At 41.6% G+C, this 20,511-nt stretch overlaps 1 protein-coding gene across 2 annotated transcripts in view; it reads left to right on the top strand.

The window, feature by feature from the left end:
- Positions 1 to 7,789, top strand: part of LOC130358537 (probable tRNA methyltransferase 9B) — a 35,381-nt gene extending 27,592 nt beyond the window's left edge. For both annotated transcript variants that reach the window (XM_056561907.1, XM_056561908.1), the window contains 2 exons: positions 5,604 to 5,777; positions 6,662 to 7,789. In XM_056561907.1, the coding sequence (XP_056417882.1) occupies positions 5,604 to 5,777; positions 6,662 to 7,629 (1,142 nt within the window). In that variant the 3' untranslated portion in view covers positions 7,630 to 7,789. The remainder of the gene's footprint in view (positions 1 to 5,603; positions 5,778 to 6,661) is intronic.
- The last annotated feature ends 12,722 nt before the right edge of the window (positions 7,790 to 20,511 follow it).

Genomic DNA, 20,511 nt, shown 5'->3' with positions numbered 1-20,511 from the left:
GAGTAAAGTTGTGGTGCTGTTTTTGAAAAGAAAAGAAGCCCTGAATAGATCCAGTTTTACTTGCTTTCTGTACATTTAATGTCACATTCACAGGGGCTTTAACTTTACTGTTAAGCTTAATCCCTTTTCCTTAGACAGAGCTATTTCTGCACTTCCAATACAGCTTTAAAGGGGTGCTTCGGTACTGAACAACTTATCCCCAATCCACAAGATAGGGATAAGTGTCTAATCGTGGGATCCTTGGGTCTCCCTATGCACGGAGCGGGCACTGCTCTGTGCACGAAGCTGTGTTGACCACCATATGGAGCATGCTCCCCCTCCATGCAGCTCTATGGGAGAGCTGGAGATACAACTCTTGTGTATCCCCAACTCTCCCATAGAGATGTATGGAGTGGGTGGTGCCCGCTCAGTGCATGGGGAGAGCCAGGCTGTTGGGCAGGAGACTGTGGGATGCCAGCAGTCGGACCCCCCCGCGATCAGACACTTATCCCTTATCATGTGGATAGGAGATAAGTTGTTCAGTACCGGAGTACCCAGCTCTCTTGGAAAGCTGATCAGCGTGGGTGCCGGGTGTCAGAACCCCTGTGATCAGATACGGATGGCTTATCTTTGCGGTAAACTATCAATATCTGAAACTGGAGACCCCCCCCCCTTAAGGGCTTGTACACACTATCATGTTGTACTTGTTCTGAGCTATAGTACGTCACTGATTCCATATGGAGTCTCACATAGGTCTTTCTGAAAAGAAACCACGCCATGTCACATAAGATTTGCAAAAGTCAAGCACTGTATTATTGACAGGTTTTGTATATGTGTGGATTCTCCAGCATGAAGCATCTTCTAAGTTACTACCCGTCTAAATTGGGGGGGAATTTATCAAGGGCGTTGTAGGTGAATGATTTTTCTACACTTTTAATTTGTGTGGTGGTACGTGTGCAAAATTTAAATGGTCGCATGGCATGTGACAAGTATGGTGCTAAGGCTAGGATTCCACTTGGTCAGAAGTGGATCCATAAGGGAGAAGTATAACTCCTTCCTTTATATGTCCTATTCCTTATGGATCCACTTCTGACTTTGGCTCAAAAACTGCAGTGGCAGTTTTCCAAAAACTGCCAGATAAAAAATCAAATGGAATCCTAGCCTTATGCACATTTGTTTATTTTTGTTTTTTTCAAATGACTCTCCAGGACACCAATTTGTATGGTTTCTCCTTAGTAATTTTTTTTTTCTGCAACTTTTCAATCTGTTGAGCCAAAATGTGCAACTTTTTACAAATGCTGTCCACAGCTAGTTTGTAAGCCAGGTCTGGTGCAGGTTTGCGACAAATTGTGTTAAAAGTCGCACATGGAAAAATCATGACCACTGCAAAGTTAACCAGACTGGCGTAGCTACACGACTTTAGAAAAAGCGAGCCGCAATGAAAGACTGCAACAAATCAACACCACAGAAGAGGGTAAAAACAATGATAAATTCCCCCTATAAGTCTCCAAACGCCTACAATACCATTTTCTGGGACCTACTCGGTTGTGCAGGTCTCTTTTTTTTTTTTTTTTTTGGTGAACACATGAGGGTGCACCGTATTTCATTTTTTCCTGCCTTTTACTCAGTATATGACATAAGACCACATATTATAATGCAGCGCTTCTAATGGGAGAATATCTCTAATACAGGGTTACCAGAACATAGCACAGAGTTGCAGTGCATCCATGCATGAGGTTTTAGTTTTGGAAATATTCAATGGTTGCTGAATGAATTCATAATATAATTTTCATAGTCCAGCCTAATACAATATATCAATTCAGTAACCCTAACCCTGTTTGTTTCCTCGCTCACCATGTCCGATGGCTACAGCAGACCATAGAAATTATTTGTGAAAGTATAGTCGCTTCAGTCACTAAGTTTTTTTTCTTTACTCTGGGAATTTATCAGAAAATGTTTTCCACTAAACTCTGTGGTGCCTGGTAACAGTAATTTATTCCCAATTCAGGAGAAAACAATTGTGACTAACAATTACCTGTAATGGCTCATTTAAATACATGGCCTTTTAATTTTCCTCCCGCTAAAGAAACAGAAGAAAATTAGAGGCTTGCAATTATTCTGGTAATACAAGCAGATTGCATTAGATAAGTCTCTTGGAGTTTGTGGAACCAGTTTGCATAATTACTTTATTAAGATAAATAGATTTTTAAACTATCCCGGAAGATGACTGCCGCCATGGGTAGATTTCATTTTTTAGTACTTCAGCTTGTCTGTATTTTTTCCCCTTTTATAGCCTAAAGAGGTTGAATGAGATTAGAAAAACCATAGCTACTTTCTTTTAGAAACAGCACTACTGTAGTCAATGGGTTGTGTCTGGTATTGCAGCTCAGTTTTATTTAACCCCTTAAAGGGGTATTCCGGGCAAAACCTTATATATATATATATATATGTATATATATATATATATATATATATATATATATATATATCAACTGGCTCCGGAAAGTTAAACAGATTTGTAAATGACTTCTATTAAAAAATCTTAATCCTTCCAATAGTTATTAGCTTCTGAAGTTTTCTGTCTAACTGCTCAATGATGATGTCACGTCCTGGGAGCTGTGCATATTGGGAGAATATCCCCATAGGAACTGCACAGCTCCCGGGAAGGGAGTCATCAAAGAGCAGTTAGAAAACAACAACTCAACTTCACAAGCTAATAACTATTGGAAGGATTAAGATTTTTTAATAGAAGTCATTTACAAATCTGTTTAACTTTCCGGAGCCAGTTGATATATAAAAAAAAGTTTTGGCCTGGAATATCCCTTTAAGGACCCGGGGTTTTTCTGTTTTTGCATTTTAGTTTTTTCCTCCTTATCTTTAGAAAAGTTTACTCTTTCAATTTTGCACCTAAAAATCCATATGATGGCTTATTTTTTGCGCCACCAATTCTACTTTGTAATGATGTCAGTCATTTTACCCAAAAATGTACGGCGAAATGGAAAAAAAATCATTGTGAGACAAAATAGGGAAAAAAAACACCATTTTGTAACTTTTGGGGGCTTCTGTTTCTACGCAGTACATTTTTCGGTATACATGACACCTTATCTTTATTCTGTAAGTCCATATGATTAAAATGATACCCTACTTATATAGGTTTGATTTTGTCGAACTTCTGGAAAAAAAAATCATAACTACATGCAGGAAAACAATTTTTTTGCGTCATGATCTGAAGTTTTTAGCAGTACCATTTTTGCATTGATAGGACTTATTGGTCACTTTTTATTCATTTTTTCATGATATAAAAAGTGACCAAAAATGCACTATTTCGTACTTTTTGAATTTTTCTGCGCGTACGCCATTGACCGTGCGGTTTAATTAATGATATAATTTTATAATTCGGACATTTCCGCATGCGGCGATACCATATATGTTTATTTTTATTTTACACAGTTTTTTTTTTTTTTTTTATGGGAAAAGGGGGGTGATTCAAACTTTTATTAGGGGAGGTGTTAAATGATTTTTTTTCACTTTTTTTTTTCTCAGTGTTATAGCTCCCATAGGGGGCTATAACACTGCACACACTGATCTTTTACATTGATCAGTGGTTTCTCATAGGAAACCACTGATCAATGATTCTGCCGCTTGACTGCTCATGCCTGGATCTCAAGCACTGAGCAGTCATTTGGCGATCGGACAGCCAGAAGGGCTGTCATGTAAGCTGTTCGGGATGCCGCGATTTCGCTGCGGCGATCCTGAACAGCTCCCTGAGCTAACCGGCATTGTTTTACTTTCACTTTAGATGCGGCGTTCAACTTTGAATGCCGCATCTAAAGGGTTAATAGCGTGCGGCACCGCGATCAGTGCTGCGCGCTATTAGCCACGGGTCCCGGCCGTTGTTAGAGACAGGGCCCAACCCGCTATCTTTGTTAGAGAACGGGAGCGGACTCATGACGTACTGGTACGTCATGGGTCCTTAAGGGGTTAAAGGAGTTGTCCAGTAAAAAAAAAACATTTTTTTAAATATCAACAGACTCCAAAAAGTTAAACAGATTTGTTAATTACTTCTATTAAAAAATCTTAATCTTTCCAATAATTATCAGCTGCTGAAGTTGAGTTGTCCTTTTCTGTCTGGCAACAGTGCTCTCTACTGACATTTCTGCTTGTCTCGGGAACTGCACAGGGTAGAAGAGGTTTGCTATGGGGATTTGCTTCTACTCTGGACAGTTCCCGAGACAGGTGTCATCAGAGAGCACTTAGACAGAAAAGAACAACTCAACTTCAGCAGCTCATAAGTACTGAAAGGATTAAGATTTTTTTAATAGAAGTAATTAACAAATCTGTTTAATTTTCTGGAGCCAGTTGATATATAAAAATGTTTTTTCCTGGATAACCCCTTTTAAGGCCAAAGGTACCATCTGCAAAACGAAACAGGCACCATGGACTAGAATACTGCTACCGCTGGAGAAAAGCAGACCCTCAGCTATCCAAGACATACAGCATTTAACCTCTTCCAGACCACCAGAATTTTCCCAAATTTTTATTGTTGGCTTACGTTTTCTTTGTTTTCACCTTCTAAGACCCGTTTTACCAGTATTACTTTTCATATTTTGATGAAAGATTTTTTTTATCAATATCCCTTTTTCCCAGTATTGACTTTTTGATCACTCATAAATATTTTTCTGGGATGTTATGTGACATGTTATTCTGACATTTTGGAGTTGGGATTTTTTTTTTTTTTTGTGTGTTTATACCGTTCACTGTGAGGGATCAGGAATGTCATAGTTCAATAGTCCATAGAGTTCTGGATCACCACTGACACATCTAAAAACCTTGACCGCTATTGATCATGGCATCTAAACAGTTAAACATTGGACAGCTGCGTGATTGATTTCCGATGTTGGTCATTACCAGCAGCAGCACATGGCAGACAACAACTGAAGGGTATAGCACGAGCCCAGTTCCCTTCCCGCACCATACTTCCTTTCCCGCCCCATGATGTAAATGTGCGTCATGGTTCGGGAAGAGGTTAAATTACTTGTTGACTTGGTAATTTTAAGAGGTGGAAACCTATGAAAAATCCATACAGAATCTGTTGTGTGGATTTTTATTATTGATTTTAATGGGAGAATCCATGTGGAAATCCAGGAGCTTTTTTTCCGCCAAGCTAAAAAATCAGCAACATATATGTAAACCACATGGATCTTTCAATGGGGTGTGGTATTTCCCATTGATATCAGTGGGAAGAAGCATTTTTATCAAATTTCCATATCAAAATAAGCACACATTTTAACTATGTCTAAAAGAACTTTAAGGAAATGTATAGCCTAGATTTTAGCGAGATACTGAAACTTGCTCTTTTTTATTCTAAAGACTAAATTCACTCTACATATATGCAGTATGTCAATAGTACCCGTCAGCATTCCATCAAAAAAGGATACAGATGTATATTGTGGCAGACTGCAGTGGGCTCCATTTCACAGGTCCAAACTTGGTCATCTAGTGACTATTGTCAGGCCACAGACAATATAGCAGGTTATTTTGCCACTGAGCCAATAATACTAATGGTTTGATATTGCTCCCCAGTATGGTGTAATCTTTCATGATTTCATTTAATATAATTTCAGGTTGTGGAAATGGCAAATATCTGCATATTAACAGTCAGACATATAAAGTGGGATGTGATTATTGCCTGCCCTTGGTAGAAGCTGCAAGAAATCAAGGTTATGAGGCCATGGTGTGTGATGGACTTCGGCTTCCATACCGAGATGGCTGTTTTGATGCTGTCCTGTCCATAGCTGGTAAGTTCTAGAAAATGCTATTTGTTATTCACCATCTTGACTCTGGATGCAAATTCATTACTGTTAGTAGATAACAAAAACCTATTGAGTGCTTGTATTGAGTGCTGTATTTAAAATGCATGGAGTAATTTTGATATTGTATAACTGTATTTCAGGGATGAACAAATCCCAGGAGCAAGGTAGCTAATACAGCTAGAAATGTACTGCTGGCCCTAATCACTTTTGGGTTGATGCCAATAAAATTTTTTTTTTTTACACCATTTAACACTTTTTTAAGGTGATGTGTAATAGTTTTACTTGCAATCTACTTTTTGTATTACAAGTGCACATAAGGAAGTGTTTAGTGTAAAGACAATTAACTTCCCTTAGGTCCCCCATACTTTCAAGATAATTTATAATCTATTAATTTTTTTAAATAATCCTTTAAAACTGTGCACCAGTTTACTTGGATATGGTCCTTGCAACATTCTTACAATGTTCACATTCACTGATAGAAGTCCTAAGCTCTTCAAATAGACAATGAATTTAACCAAAAACCTTTGAAAAATTTTAGAACTTTTAGGCCTTATCCACACTACGGACATTTAGCCAGCAATGGGATTCTGCTGCTCTGTTCAGACTACAGAATCGTAGCAGAGGAATTCTGCTGGTGGAAAGTTCATCCACTCAAAGAATAAATATGTTCAGTCTGAGTGGAATTCCAACGGCACTGCATGGCCGTCTATGGAGATGGTAATGCATTAATGGTCCTACCGCCTAAGTATTCAAGGGCACCTACTGCCAGCAGACATTAAACTAGCAGAATTCCAATGGCTGAATTTTTGCAGCGTGGACTAGGCCTTACTGTGCAATGAATAACCTTCTATTTTTTTGGTCCTCCACAGTGATCCACCATTTCTCGACCAAGGAACGTCGTGCTCTGGCTATTAAGGAGATGACTCGGATTTTAAAAGTCGGTGGACAAATGATGATATATGTTTGGGCAATGGAACAAAAAAGAAGAAAGTTTGAGAAGCAAGATTTACTAATACCTTGGAACATGCAGCCAAATACACAAAATCTCTCTCTCTCTTGGCAAACAGACCTCAAAACCATCCCCTTGAATCAGCACTTCAACAAGGTCCACACATTCACAAAGCAAAGGACTAAAAGTTTTTCAATTCTAGATAACCAGCCTTCACCATATCAGAATAAACTACAGTCATCCAAGTTCTTAGCACAATCCTTAGATTCGGGGCTGAATGAGACTCCTGACTCTGTGGCCAATGAACAATATAATGGAAGCATATTCCATAGATTGTATAATCTTTACATTGACATTAAGAGAGGTAGAAATACAAATTCTCCCAAGGCTTTGCATTTCTTTAAAACCTTTGTAGATTTTGTTCCACATAATGTGCAGAATCATGAGAACAATAGCAACACAGTTGGGGAACTGTTGAGATCACCAATCCCCAATCAGACTTTATGGAAGTCTCCAAATGTAGAACTTGGCAAGGGAATAATAGAAGATCTCAGGGTGGTTCCTCTGCCAGATCTGGGTTCTAAATACAGAGAATCGATTGATCAAAAAGTAACTTTTACTAAGAATTCTGTTGAACATAAGACTAAGAACCAAAGAGACAATCCTTTTATTAGCAGTAACAATGATCATGAGATGGTTTCATCACCGGTCCATCAGCTCCTGCAAGGTGTAAATAATAGCTGTCTACGTTACTATCACATATTTAAGCAGGGTGAGCTCGGTGACCTAATAGAACAATGCATTCCCGAGCTTCGTGTTGTGAAGACTTTTTTTGACCATTCCAACTGGTGCGTTATTGCCGAAAAGATTCAACTTTCAAAGGATTAATCTGCTGCTGACACACTGGTTGTATTAGCCTTCTCAATAATGTACTTTTATCTTCATGAAATTTTATTGTGTCATTTTATTGTGCAAAATGTAACATTGTATGCTTTAGCTTGATTGTATTTATGGATAATTTATTTGTTTTACTACTATTGTTTTTTTAGTTAATAAACCCCTATATCTGAGAACAACCAGTATGCTTGTGAATCTGGAAAAATATATGGGTATTAGTTAAACAGATCTCTAATCATTATGTCATGTACACTCATTCTGTAGAGCAGGTTTTATAGTATTTATACTGGTCACATATTGATTTGCGACAGGGAGATTGTATCAATACTGGATTATCTGGTTTCCAATGTCCTTAGCTGTACTACAAAAATGTTTTACAGAGACGTCACACAGCGCAGTAAAACTAACATGGAAACAACATTGCATCATAAACCTGAAATCTGCCAAAGGTGCCCATTCACATTAGGTAAATGTCTTCCAAACTTACAGCTTTTGGAAGGATCACACGACTGTGCCTAGCTTTTGTTCTAGTGGCAGATAAGCCACTGCTAGAAGTCTGTCAGCAGGTTATTCCCCTGTTCCCAGTAGGGAAAAAAGGAACATGCAGCTGAGTTAAAAATATGTGTATTGGGGGAACTGGGAGGAATAGCTGACAAGTGTTTGGCCAATAGCTATCTACAGTGTATAGGCACTGTAAAGAGGTACACAGGGGAACTATACTTAGCATTTATCCACAAGATAGGTGATAAGAGTCTGATCACAGGTGGGTGGGTCTGATGGGACCCCCCCCCCCCCCAACTTTCTCTGGAGCATACAGCAGCTGATAATTACTGGAAGGGTTAAGATTTTTATATGGAAGTAATTTAAAAATCAAAATTTTTATGGCACGTGTTGATTTAAAAAAAAAAAATAATTCCCCTCCGGAATACCCCTTTAATTGTAGCAGGAAATATTATTCCTTAGGCTGCTTTCACACTATGAGGTTCTCCCGTTAATATACGTACGTTTGAAACATAATTATTAACACACGTTAAACAACCCCGTTCAAGTCAATGGGTTTTTTCGTTTACCCTTTGTCACACATTATAGCCCGTCATGACTAACGTACGTCAGTTGTGACAGGAGAAATAACGTGACATGCATACATTTTTCGCACCTCACAAGAAACGGGTAAATTAACGTACGTTGTTTTTAACATTGAAGTCTATGGCCGACATACATTAGTAAATACACCCGTTATTATAACAGTGCTGAGGGACTACTACTACTCCCATCATGGAACTGACTTGTTTCCATGCTGGGAGTAGTAATTCCCCACTGCAGGAGTCTGTCGGTGGCTGGGGAGGCTACATTAGTGTTTGTACTACTACCCCCATCAAGGAACAGACTCTGTTCCATGATGGGGGTTGTAGTACAGGGGCTGAAGGATTGATCGCACTGGGTCTCACTTCTGACACCCGATGTGATCAGAAGTTATTAAGCAGGGGAGCGAGCGGCATGTTCCGCAACCCTGCGATCACAATGTATTTTTTACTTTCATTTTTAAATTCCCCGCGGGGATCTCTGAATGGTCGGTACTGAGGAGCCATTCAGGGATCCCCGCGGGGCTTTTAAAATGGACAATGTGAGGGGACATATGTATATTAAAAGGGTTGTGTGTGTGTGTGTGGGGGGCATAGAGCGCTATACATCTAGCCCCCGCCAGCGCATTAATAAAATTATGACCCCGCCACCGCATTAATAAAAATATGACCCCCGCCAGCGCGTTTATAAGTATATATCTATACCCCACACCAGCGCATACTGTGACTCCGCCAGCGCATTTGTCCTAATTTTCTATTGCAGCGCTATATGTGACAACCATACCTATCAGAACGTATTTAGCAGCCGTCCGGCCAGATGATCCTGATATACTATTCATTCATAGCACTGGCAGCTGTATATGTAAATAGATGTGCTGGGGGGGGGCAGACATATAGCGTTCTCTGCCCCCACAGCGCTTCTATATACATATGCAACTGCCGCTCTATGAATGAATAGTATATCGGTCAGGATCATCGGCCGAGCGGCTGCTGGATGCACTCCTGACATATATACTTGTCACATATAGCGCATTTGTGCAGCGCTATATATGACAAGTATATATGTCAGAAGAGCATCCAGCAGCCGCTCGGCTGATGATCCTGACCGATCTACTATTCATTCATAGCGCTAGCGGCTGCATATGTATATAGAAGCGCTGTGGGGGGCAGATAACTATATATGTCTGCCCCCCCAGCACATCTATATACATATACTGCTGCCGGCGCTATGAATGAATAGTATATCTATCAGGATCATCTGGCCGGGCGGCTGCTGAATACGTTCTGATAGGTATGGTTGTCACATATAGCGCTGCAATAGAAAATTAGGACAAATGCGCTGGTGGGGTCACATTATGCACTAGCGGGGGGTAAAGATAAATACTTATAAATGCGCATATTTTTATTAATGCACTGGCGGGGGCTAGATATATGCCGCTCTATGCCCCCGCCCCACACACAACACTTTTTTAATATACATATGTCCCCTCACATTGTCCATTTTAAAAACCCTGCAGGGATCCCTGAATGGCTCCTCAGTACCGGCCATTTAGGGATCCCCGCAGGGAATTTAAAAATGAAAGTAAAAAATACATTGTGATCGCAGGGTTGCGGAGCTTGCCACCCCTGCTTAATAACTTCAGATCGCATCGGGTGTCAGAAGTGAGACCCGGTGCAATCAATCCCTCAGCCCCTGTAATACATCCCCCATCATGAAACAGTCTGTTCCATGATGCAGGTAGTAGTACAAACACTAATGTAGCCTCCCCAGCTGTCTGCAGACTCCCACAGCGGGGGAATTACTACTCCTATCATGGAAACAAGTCTGTTACATGATGGGAGTAGTAGTAGTCCTGGCTGTGGGAGTCTGTAGGCAGAGGTGTAAAAACTTCCGTACATGACGGATGTTTTGTTAGCATCCGTTAATTCATCCGTTATTAAACGTCCGTTAATAATACATAATAACATACGTTTATTAAGGGGTGAACTTCATAGTGTGAAAGCAGCCTTAGAATAATGGAAAATTTGTGGTAAATTAGCTGAAGATTTCACATCAAATATTTACAACATATAACAGTACCTCACAACTGAAACATTGCACTTGAAAAAACATGAATGCAGCATGCTCATGTTAGACCATTGTTTTTCAACCTTGGTGCCTTCAGCTGTTTTAATACTAAGACTGCCAGCATGCCTTTGGTTGGGATTGTTTTTTCGTGACATATTCTACTTTATGATAGTGGTAAATTTTTGCCGATACTTGCATCATTTCAATTCCAAAATTTGATAGAAATGTTTTTGAAGCTCTCTGCTTATAAGGAAAATGGACATTCCATTCCTAAAGGGTTAACACATTCAGTAAGTGTGTTAACCCTTTAGGAGTTTCACAGGAATAGCAGCAAAGTGAAGGAGAAAATTCAAAATCTTCATTTTTTACACTCGCATGTTCTTGTAGACCCAGTTTTTGAATTTTTACAAGGGGTAAACGGAGAAAAATCCTCTGAAAATTTGTAACCCATGTGTATGTCAATTGTTTGGCGGGCGCAGTAGAGGGCTCAGAAGGGAAGAAGCGACAATGGGATTTTGGAGAGTGAATTTTTCTGAAATGGTTTTTGGGGGGCATGTCACATTTAGGAAGCCCCTATTGTGCCAGAACAGCAGAAAACCCCCCACATGGCATACCATTTTGGAAATTACACCCTTCAAGGCACGTAACAAGGGGTCCAGTGAGCCTTAACACCCCACAGGTGTTTGACGACTTTTCGTAAAAGTCAGATTTGTTAATAAAAATTAAAAAAAATTCACTAAATTGCAGTTTTTTCCGCCAAATTTACAATTTTTACAAAGGGTAATGGGAGAAAATGCCCCCCAAAATTTCTTACCCCATCTCTTTGGAGTATGGAAATACCCCATGTTAGGATGTAAAATGCTCTGCGGGCAAACTACAATGCTCAGAAGAGAAGGGGTCACATTTGGCTTTTGGAAAGCATATTTTGCTGGAATGGTTTTTGGGGGGCATGTCACATTTAGGAAGCCCCTATTGTGTCAGAACAGCAAAAAAAAAAAAAACACATGGCATACTATTTTGGAAACTACACCCCTCAAGGAACATAACAAGGGGTACAGTGAGCCTTAACACCTCACTGATGTTTGATGATGTTTTGTTAAAGCTGGATGTGTAAATAAAAAATTTTTTTTTTCACAAAAATGCAGTTTTTTCCCCAAATTTTAGATTTTTGGGGTAATAGGGGAAAATTACCCCCAAAATTTGTAACCCCATTTCTTCTGAGTATGGAAATACCCCATGTGTGGACGTCAAGTGCTCTGCTGGCACACTACAATGCTCAGAAGAGAAGGAGCGCCATTGAGCTTTTAGAGAGAGAATTTGTTTGGAATGGAAATCAGGGGCCATGTGCGTTTACAAAGCCTCCCTGCGGTGCCAGCACAGTGGACGGGGGGTCCACTGTGCTGGCACCGCGGGGAGGCTTTGTAAACGCCTGTGACCCCAATTTGGAAACAACACCCCTCACAGAATTTAATAAGGGGTGCAGTGAGCATTTACTCCCCACTGGCGTTTGACAGATCTTTGGAACAGTGGGCTGTGCAAATGAAAAATTACATTTTTTATTTTCACGGACCACTCTTCCAAAAATCTGTCAGACAACTGTGGGGCGTAAATGCTCACTGTACCCCTTATTACATTACATGAGGGGTGTAGTTTCCAAAATGGGGTCACATGTGGGGGTCCATTGTTCTGGCACTATGGGGGCTTTGTAAACACACGTGGCCTTCAATACCGGACAAATTTTCTCTCCAAAAGCCCAATGGCGCTCCTTCTCTTCTGAGCATTGTAGTTCGCCCGCAGAGCACTTTACATCCACACATGGGGTATGTTCTCACTCAGAAGAAATGGGGTTACAAATTTTGAGGGGCTTTTTTCCTACTTACCCTTAGGAAAATTTTCCAATCCAACTTTAATGAAAATTTATCAAACACCTGTGGGGTGTTAAGGCTCATTATACCCCTTGTTACGTTCCGTGAGAGGTGTAGTTTCATAAATGGGGTCACATGTGGGTATTTATTTTTTTGCATTTATGTCAGAACCACTGTAAAATAGGCCACCCCTGTGCAAATCACCATTTTAGGCCTCAAATGTACATAGTGCACTCTCAATTCTGAGCCTTGTTGTGCGCCCGCAGAGCATTTTAAGCCCACATATGGGGTATTTCCGTACTCAGGAGAAATTGCGTTACAAATTTTGGAGGTCTTTTTTTTCCTTTTATCACTTGTGAAAGTAAAAAGTATGGGGCAACACCAGCATGTTAGTGTAAAAAATGTTTTGAAGCTTGTGTAGCCCCCAAGTTTTCCTTTTCATAAGGGGTAAAAGGAGAAAAAGCCCCCCAAAATTTGTTGTGCAATTTCTCCCGAGTACGGAAATATCCCATATGTGGCCCTAAACTGTTTCCTCGAAATACAGGGCTCCGAAGTGAGAGAGTGCCATGCGCATTTGAGGACTACATTAGGGATTGCATAGGGGGGGACATAGGGGTATTCTATGCCAGTGATTCGCAAACAGGGTGCCTCCAGCTGTTGCTAAACTCCCAGCATGCCTGGACACTCAGTGGCTGTCCGGAAATTCTGGGAGTTGTTCTTTTGCAACAGCTGGAGGCTCCATTTTGGAAAAACTGTTGTACGATACGTTTTTCATTTTAATTGGGGGGGGGGGGATAGTGCAATGGGGTGTTGGAAAACCTTCAGTTAGGTTCTGTTACCCAACTCAGTATTTTCCAACCAGTGTGCCTCCAGCTGTTGCAAAACTACAACTCCCAGCATGTACTGATCGCCAAAGGGCATGCTGGGAGATGTAGTTATGCAACAGCGGGAGGTACGCAACTACGACTCCCAGCATGCCAAGACAGCTGTTGGCTGTTTGGGCATGCTGGGAGTTGTAGTTTTGCAACATCTGGAGGGCTACAGTTCATAGACCACTGTATAGTGGTCTCAAACTGTAGCCCTCCAGATGTTGCTAGGCAACTCATCGGCTTCCGTAGGATCCAGTGAGCCGCATCGCCGTCCTCTTCTGCCGTCGATCCCCGCTGCCGATCGCCGCCTACTGCCGGTTCTCGTCGGTTTCCCCGTTCTGCCCAGCCTATTGTGGGTGGGCAGAACGGGGAAACCAAAAGTTAAGCGCCCCCCCACCCCAATAGCAGGGATAAGAGGGGTGGGCACCCCTGCCACCTCACTCCTATCCCTTCAGGGGGATCGTGGGTGTCTTGGACAACCCCGATCCCCCTTACTTTCCGGTCACCATAGACCCGTATGACCCGGGATCGGCGCAAATCGCCAGTGTGAAAACACCAGCGATTTGGGGCGATCGCCGACATGGGGGGGGGGCATTTGCACGGGGTGCCTGCTGATTCGCCCGTGGTCCTTAACGGGTTGAAGGGGTATTTCATGAAAAAACTTTTTTTTTTTTTTTTTTTTATCTCATCTGGTCCCGGAAAGTTAAACAGATTTGTAAATTACTTCTATTAAAAAATCATAATCCTTTCAGTAGTTATCAGCTGCTGAAGTTGAGTTGTTCTTATCTTTCTGACAACAGTTCTCTCTGCTGACACCACTGCATGTCTCAGGTAATGTCTGAAACATTAGGTTTGCTATGGGGATTTGCTCCTACTCTGGACAGTTCCTGAGTCAAGCAGATGTGTCAGCAGAGAGCACTGTTGTCAGAAAGAAAAGAACAACTCAAATTCAGCAGCTGATAACTACTGGAAGGATTAAGATTTAGTAATTTACTTATCTGTTTAACTTTCTGAAGCCAGTTGACATATTTAAAAAAAAAAGTTTTTTCATGGATTACCCCTTTAATACCATAAAATTTCCCATTCACCCTGTTACACTGTGGAAATTGAGGATTCTGGACTTCATTGCTCTATTTGAGGACAGCGCAGGCCTGTGCATAACTAGTGGCAGACCACTGCTGCACTTGGAATATTCGCCCAGAATTTCCATGGGCAGATATTCCATAATGTAAATGCACCCTATGTTCACACGATTGAATTTCTGTGCAGAATTCTGTATTGGGATTCCGAACGGAGATTCACCAGCAGCAGAGTCTCATTGAGTTCAATGGGTTTTTGCTGCGCTGTTTACATAGCAGAATTTCCCAGCCAGAAACAACTGGAGCGGAAATGCATTGGTGTTTCTGAGCGTTCCTAGCACCAGCATGTTCTGCCAGTGCTCTGCTATCAGGGGAGTGTCCGCACACAGATTTTCCGCGTGGACAATCCCTTGTCTGTTTATAGCCATGTGAGTAATGCCATGGTATAAATGCTGCAGATTGTGATCATGTACAGTCTGCAGCAATTAACCCTAAACTCACCTATTTCCCTTATCTAACAAGATCTGCTGGAGTATGTATGATTTGTAGCAACTCTAAGAACTGTAAAAAACAAAAAAAAACACTACATATCAGTTGATACAAAAGTAATTTGTGACACAAATCTTTAGAATTAATCTATGTACTGTAAGGGTGCGTTCACACGGAGTAAATGAAGAGTAATTCACGCTGAAAAATTTACGGCCGGAAAAAATAAAAAACATTTTGCGTGAAATTCGTGGGAAATTCGTGCGCAATTCGCACGGAATTGTGCGCGGACATGGGGGAGAAAGAAGTGAAGGGTTTTTCAGCCATTTCCGTGCAAATTGCGTGTGAATTCTGCGCAAATTGCCCGCAAATTGCACGCGATAATGATGTCGGGCGGATTTTTTTTTTTACCATTGACTTCAATTGATTTCTGCTAGCGGATTCCGCTTGAAGAATGAACATGTTCTTTCTTCAAGCGGAACGGAATTCAGCGTCGGAATTCTGCTAGCAGAATTTCCGCAGTGTGAACAGGACAGCAGAAATAACATTAAAGTCAATGGGCAGAGGAGATGTGCATTAATTTGGAGCGGAGAATTCAATAGGAATTACTCGAGTAAATTCCTCTTGAATTACTCCGTGTGAACGCACCCTACCCCTCATCTGTATAATCATCAGGGTGTGACATCTGAATGTGATGTGTATACAAATATTTACAGGCATGTCAATAGAAAATGCTTAAACAATGACAAACATTGCTTATAATAATCTGGGCTCTTTGCAATAATTGTAAGAGCATACGGAACGAACCATGCAGAAAGTACAAGACATCTGCCTACTGTGAACACTGGCCTCATGCTATGTTCTCATGGTGCAGTTTATGATATGCAAAGAGAAGTATATAGTTCACATACAAAATAAAATATACGCAGTGGGACCAACCTGAATATCTGCAGAACATCTACATGTTTTATACGCTTTTGTTACTGCTTTTAGTTCCATGGGTTAAATTGATCGACAAAAACTGTGAAAAAGAGACCAATGGGTATGTGAGGAGTTTCATGACCTATATGATGGACTAAAAGAAAAAAATGCAGCATGAACATGGCCTAACTTTGTAGTGTTATACAATATAGGAAAGAATACAAATTCAGATTTCTTTTTTTCTTTCAATTAAACACAATGATACATTTAGAGTACTGCTGGTTTCCTGTGAACAGACAGCAGCACATTATTGACACACAAAAGCAGAAGGATGCAGAGAAATCACATCTGACAGTGAAATGAAGCTGCTGTCTTATTTTTAAGAGCAACTGGCAGAACTTTGAACGCAGCTATGGGCATAAAGGCATCAAAATCAGTCAGAGAAAAAAGGAAGTTTATACAACAGTTACTCTACCCATTATGCAGATTTAACCCTTTTAAGGATTTATCGAATAAATCATGGAATTAAAGGACATCTGTATTGCAACATAACTTATCTCCTATCACAAAGGATAGGGGATAAATTATAGATCGCGGGGGGTCCGAGCACTGGGGCCCCCCGTGATCTCCTGTACGGGGCCGCGGCAGTCTGCAGGAAGTGCAGTTTTGTCCCCAGCAGAAAGCCGCGACAGACACGCCCCCTCCATGTATTTCTATGGGGTACATGGAGGGGGCGTGTTGGCCGCTGCGTGCGGGGATGGAACGCCCCCTTTCCACCATACTGCTGCGGCCCCGTACAGGATATCGCGGGGGGCCCCAGTGCTCGGACCCCCCGTGATCTATAAGTTATCCCCAATATTGCACTCCAGATGTCCTTTAAATGATTGGCATTAACCCCTTAAGGACCAAGCCCATTTTAACCTTAAGGACCAGGCCAATTTTATTTTAGCGTTTTAGTTTTTTCTTCATCATCTTCTAAAATCCATAACTCTTTGATATTTCCATCTACAGACCCATATAAGGGCTTTTTTTTGCGTGACCAATTGTACTTTGTAATGACACCTATCATTTTACCGTAAAATGAACGGCGAACCCCCAAAAGTTTTTTAGGGAGGAAATTTAAATGAAAACCACAATTTTGCACATTTTGGAGGGTTTTGTATTCACACTGTACAATTTACGGTAAAAATTACATGTGTTCTTTATTCTGTGGGTCAATACGATTAAAATTATACCCATGGCTAGATACTTTTATATTTTAGTACCGCTTAAATAAAATCGAAAACTTTTTGTACAAAATCAGTGATCTAAAATCGCCCTTTTTTGACCACCTATAACTTTTTCATTTATCCGTATATAGTGCAGTATGGGGGCTCATTATTTGCGCCGTCATCTGTACTTTTTATTGATACCACATTTGCATATATAAAACTTTTAAATAATTTTTTATAAATTTTTTTTTACAAAATGTGACAAAAAAGCAGCATTTTTGGACTTTTTTTTTATTTTTTACGTTTACGCCATTCACCGTATGGGATCATTAACATTATATTTTGATAGTTTGGACATTTATGCATGCGGTGATACCAAATATGTTTATTTAAAAAAAATATACGCTTTTTGGGGTAAAAATGGGAAAACTGACAATTTTCATTTTTATTGGGGGAGGGGATTTTTCCTTTTTTTTTACTTTTTTTTTTTTTTTACATTTTTCAACTTTTACTTTACACTTTTTATGTCCCCATAGGGGACTATCTATAGCAATTCTTTGATTGCTAATACTGTTCAGTGCTATGCATAGGACATAGCACTGATCAGTATTATAGGTGCTCTTCTGCTCTGGTCTGCTCGATCTCTTCTGCTCTGGTCTGCGGGCGATCCAATCATCCATTTAAAGTATCGCACTGCCGCAGATGCCGTGATCTGTATTGACCACTGCATCTGAGGGGTTAATGGCGGACATCTGCACGATCGCGGATGCCGGCTATTACTGGCGGGTCCCCGGCTGCTGCTAGCAGCCGGAACCTGCCGTGTATGACGCGAGCACCGTTCCGATGCTCGCGGTCATACACAGGATGTAAATGTACGTCCTGGTGCGCGAAGTACCGCTAAACCAGGACATACATTTACGTCCGTGGTCGTTAAGGGGTTAATAGAAAATATAGGGCCAGGAATTACCCCAGGGTCGGTTGCTTTATTTCTGGCAGGGGGCTTATATTTCCAAGAACAAAAGGACTGGGAAATTAAAATTCATCATATCAAATCCTTACCTCCCCCAACATTACCTGTTGGAGGAGAATAAGGTGGTCCCCATCCACATTAGATGGTTGGTGGGTTCAGCAAACACATCTAATGTAGATGGCCATTTTAAAACGTTACTATCATTAAAGGAAATGTTGGAAATGTCAACAAGTTTAGATTGAGAAAGTAAGCAAAGGAAAAGAGGAAAAGCACAAAAAGGTGCACACCAATATCATCTGAACAATACTTTATTGTAAACATCACAAATTATAGCCTAACACAGTTAACACCACTTAAAATGAGGGGGGCAAACCTCATAGCCCCCCTCAGCCACAGAGGTGAACCCTAGTTACCCTGAGAGCAACCCCCCAAGGGACACCCGCCTGGTCTCAATAATACAATAAACACTCTCTCAAGACCCACAACCCCAATGCATAATATACCAATATAATATAGTAGCAAAATAGCAGCTGTATAATCATATGCTAATACAATAAAGTGCACAGTGAAGCGAGAGAATAAGAAAATACGTCACGCTTGTTACGTTATGCTCTCCGGTTGCACACGTTGGCCGTGATGGCATGGTCTCCTTACCTGTTGTAGCCCCAGTCCGTCACTCTCCGGGTGTTTCTCCTGCCTCCGCTTCTCGGCATAAAGGAACCTAACTATTACCAGCGGAGGAGAAGACCTACCTTGGGCCCCTACACAACCGCAGAAGGAGCTGGGAGGGTAATCCCGCAGTGTCTAGCCATGGTCCCCAGATCCACTCAAACTTAGCCATGGCATTTCTCTTCAAATATACCCCCCGTTCAAGTCTAATAATGGCATTCATCCTATTCAGGAACTCCTGCTGCGCCAGAGGGGCTGAGTGCGTCCAGTGTGATGCAATCAGTTTGCGCGCCTGGTACAAGATACGCTGGACACCCAAGAGGGAACTGCCATCCTCCTGAGTACCAGCTATGCACCCCAACACACAAGTAGCAGGAGTCAAGGGGACAGTCACTGAGTAGGCCCTAAGTATGATTGCCACTACACCCCTTCAAAACTCCTCCAACTCTCTGCACACCCAAAACATATGAAGGAGATCAGCATTATCAGCGGAGCATCAGGGACAGGAATCATCAGAACGCCAACCTATTTTAAAGAGAAATGCTGGTGTCCGGTAGACCCTATGTATAAGGAATAGTTGAGAGAGACGAAGAAGCTCACTCAAGGACAAGAGAGGTACAGTTTTCAGCAACTCACTCCACTGCTCATCAGAAATGGGTCCAACCTCCCCCACCCAACGATCCCTGACCGTCAGAGGAAAGGCGTCAAGATGTTTGTTTGTCGAGTAGCGTGCGGTATGCCATAGAGATAGCACCCCTCTGGGTACCCACCCTCCCCATATCCTGCAGCAGGCCATGCGAAGACAAGGTCAAAGGCGTCACCCTCCTCTGTTGATCGATATCATGGCGCAATTGTAAGTATTGATAAAAAGTCCTGTGTGGGAGAGCAAACCTAGTCTGCAGATCCAGAAAAGATAGAATAGAGTTATCACCCAGCACATCAGACAGAGTATGAACGCCAGCCTCTCTCCACGGTGAAAATCCCTCCAACTGAAAGATTTCCGGAAGGCGTGGATTCCTTCAGAGGGGAGTAAATGGGGTAAATCCCTGAACCTGCAATAGCGACATAACAGCTTCCCATAATCTCACCATTAACACCAGCGTAGGAGAACCGCGAATCGGACCCCCAGATGGGCCCACCTCAAGAGCCCCCAGGGGAGAAGAGAACCCAGTAATCCACTCCACCAATTTACCAGAGATTCCACAGCCATCAGCAACCCCCACCCCTTAAAATGCTGCAACAAAAAGTAAATATACGGGTTAGGTACAGCCAATCCCCCGTCCAATTTGCTGCGCTGAAGAGTCTCAAGTTTAATACGGGCACAACCCCTCTTCCAAATGAAAGATTGAAAAATTCTATTAATACGTTTGAAATATTCTGCGGGTATCCATATAGGTGAATTATGAAGGACATAGAGTAACTGGGGCATCAGTATCATCTTGATCAGGTTACAGCGCCCAACAACCGATAAGGGCAGACGGGACCATGCGTCAACCTTCCTCTGGAACCGAAGAAGGAGAGGCAATAGATTGTTGGTGATATAATCGTGAATGCGCGCCGTAACCTGAATTCCAAGGTATTTCAATCTGGATACCACCTGTAGTGGAGTGGGAGGTAACAAGGCAGCCGGGGGCGGAGAGGACAGAAATAGAA

This window comes from Hyla sarda, chromosome 2, assembly GCF_029499605.1.
Source record: "Hyla sarda isolate aHylSar1 chromosome 2, aHylSar1.hap1, whole genome shotgun sequence".
In the NCBI taxonomy this organism is placed as follows: domain Eukaryota; kingdom Metazoa; phylum Chordata; class Amphibia; order Anura; family Hylidae; genus Hyla; species Hyla sarda.
This window is presented reverse-complemented; position numbering and strand designations above follow the sequence as displayed.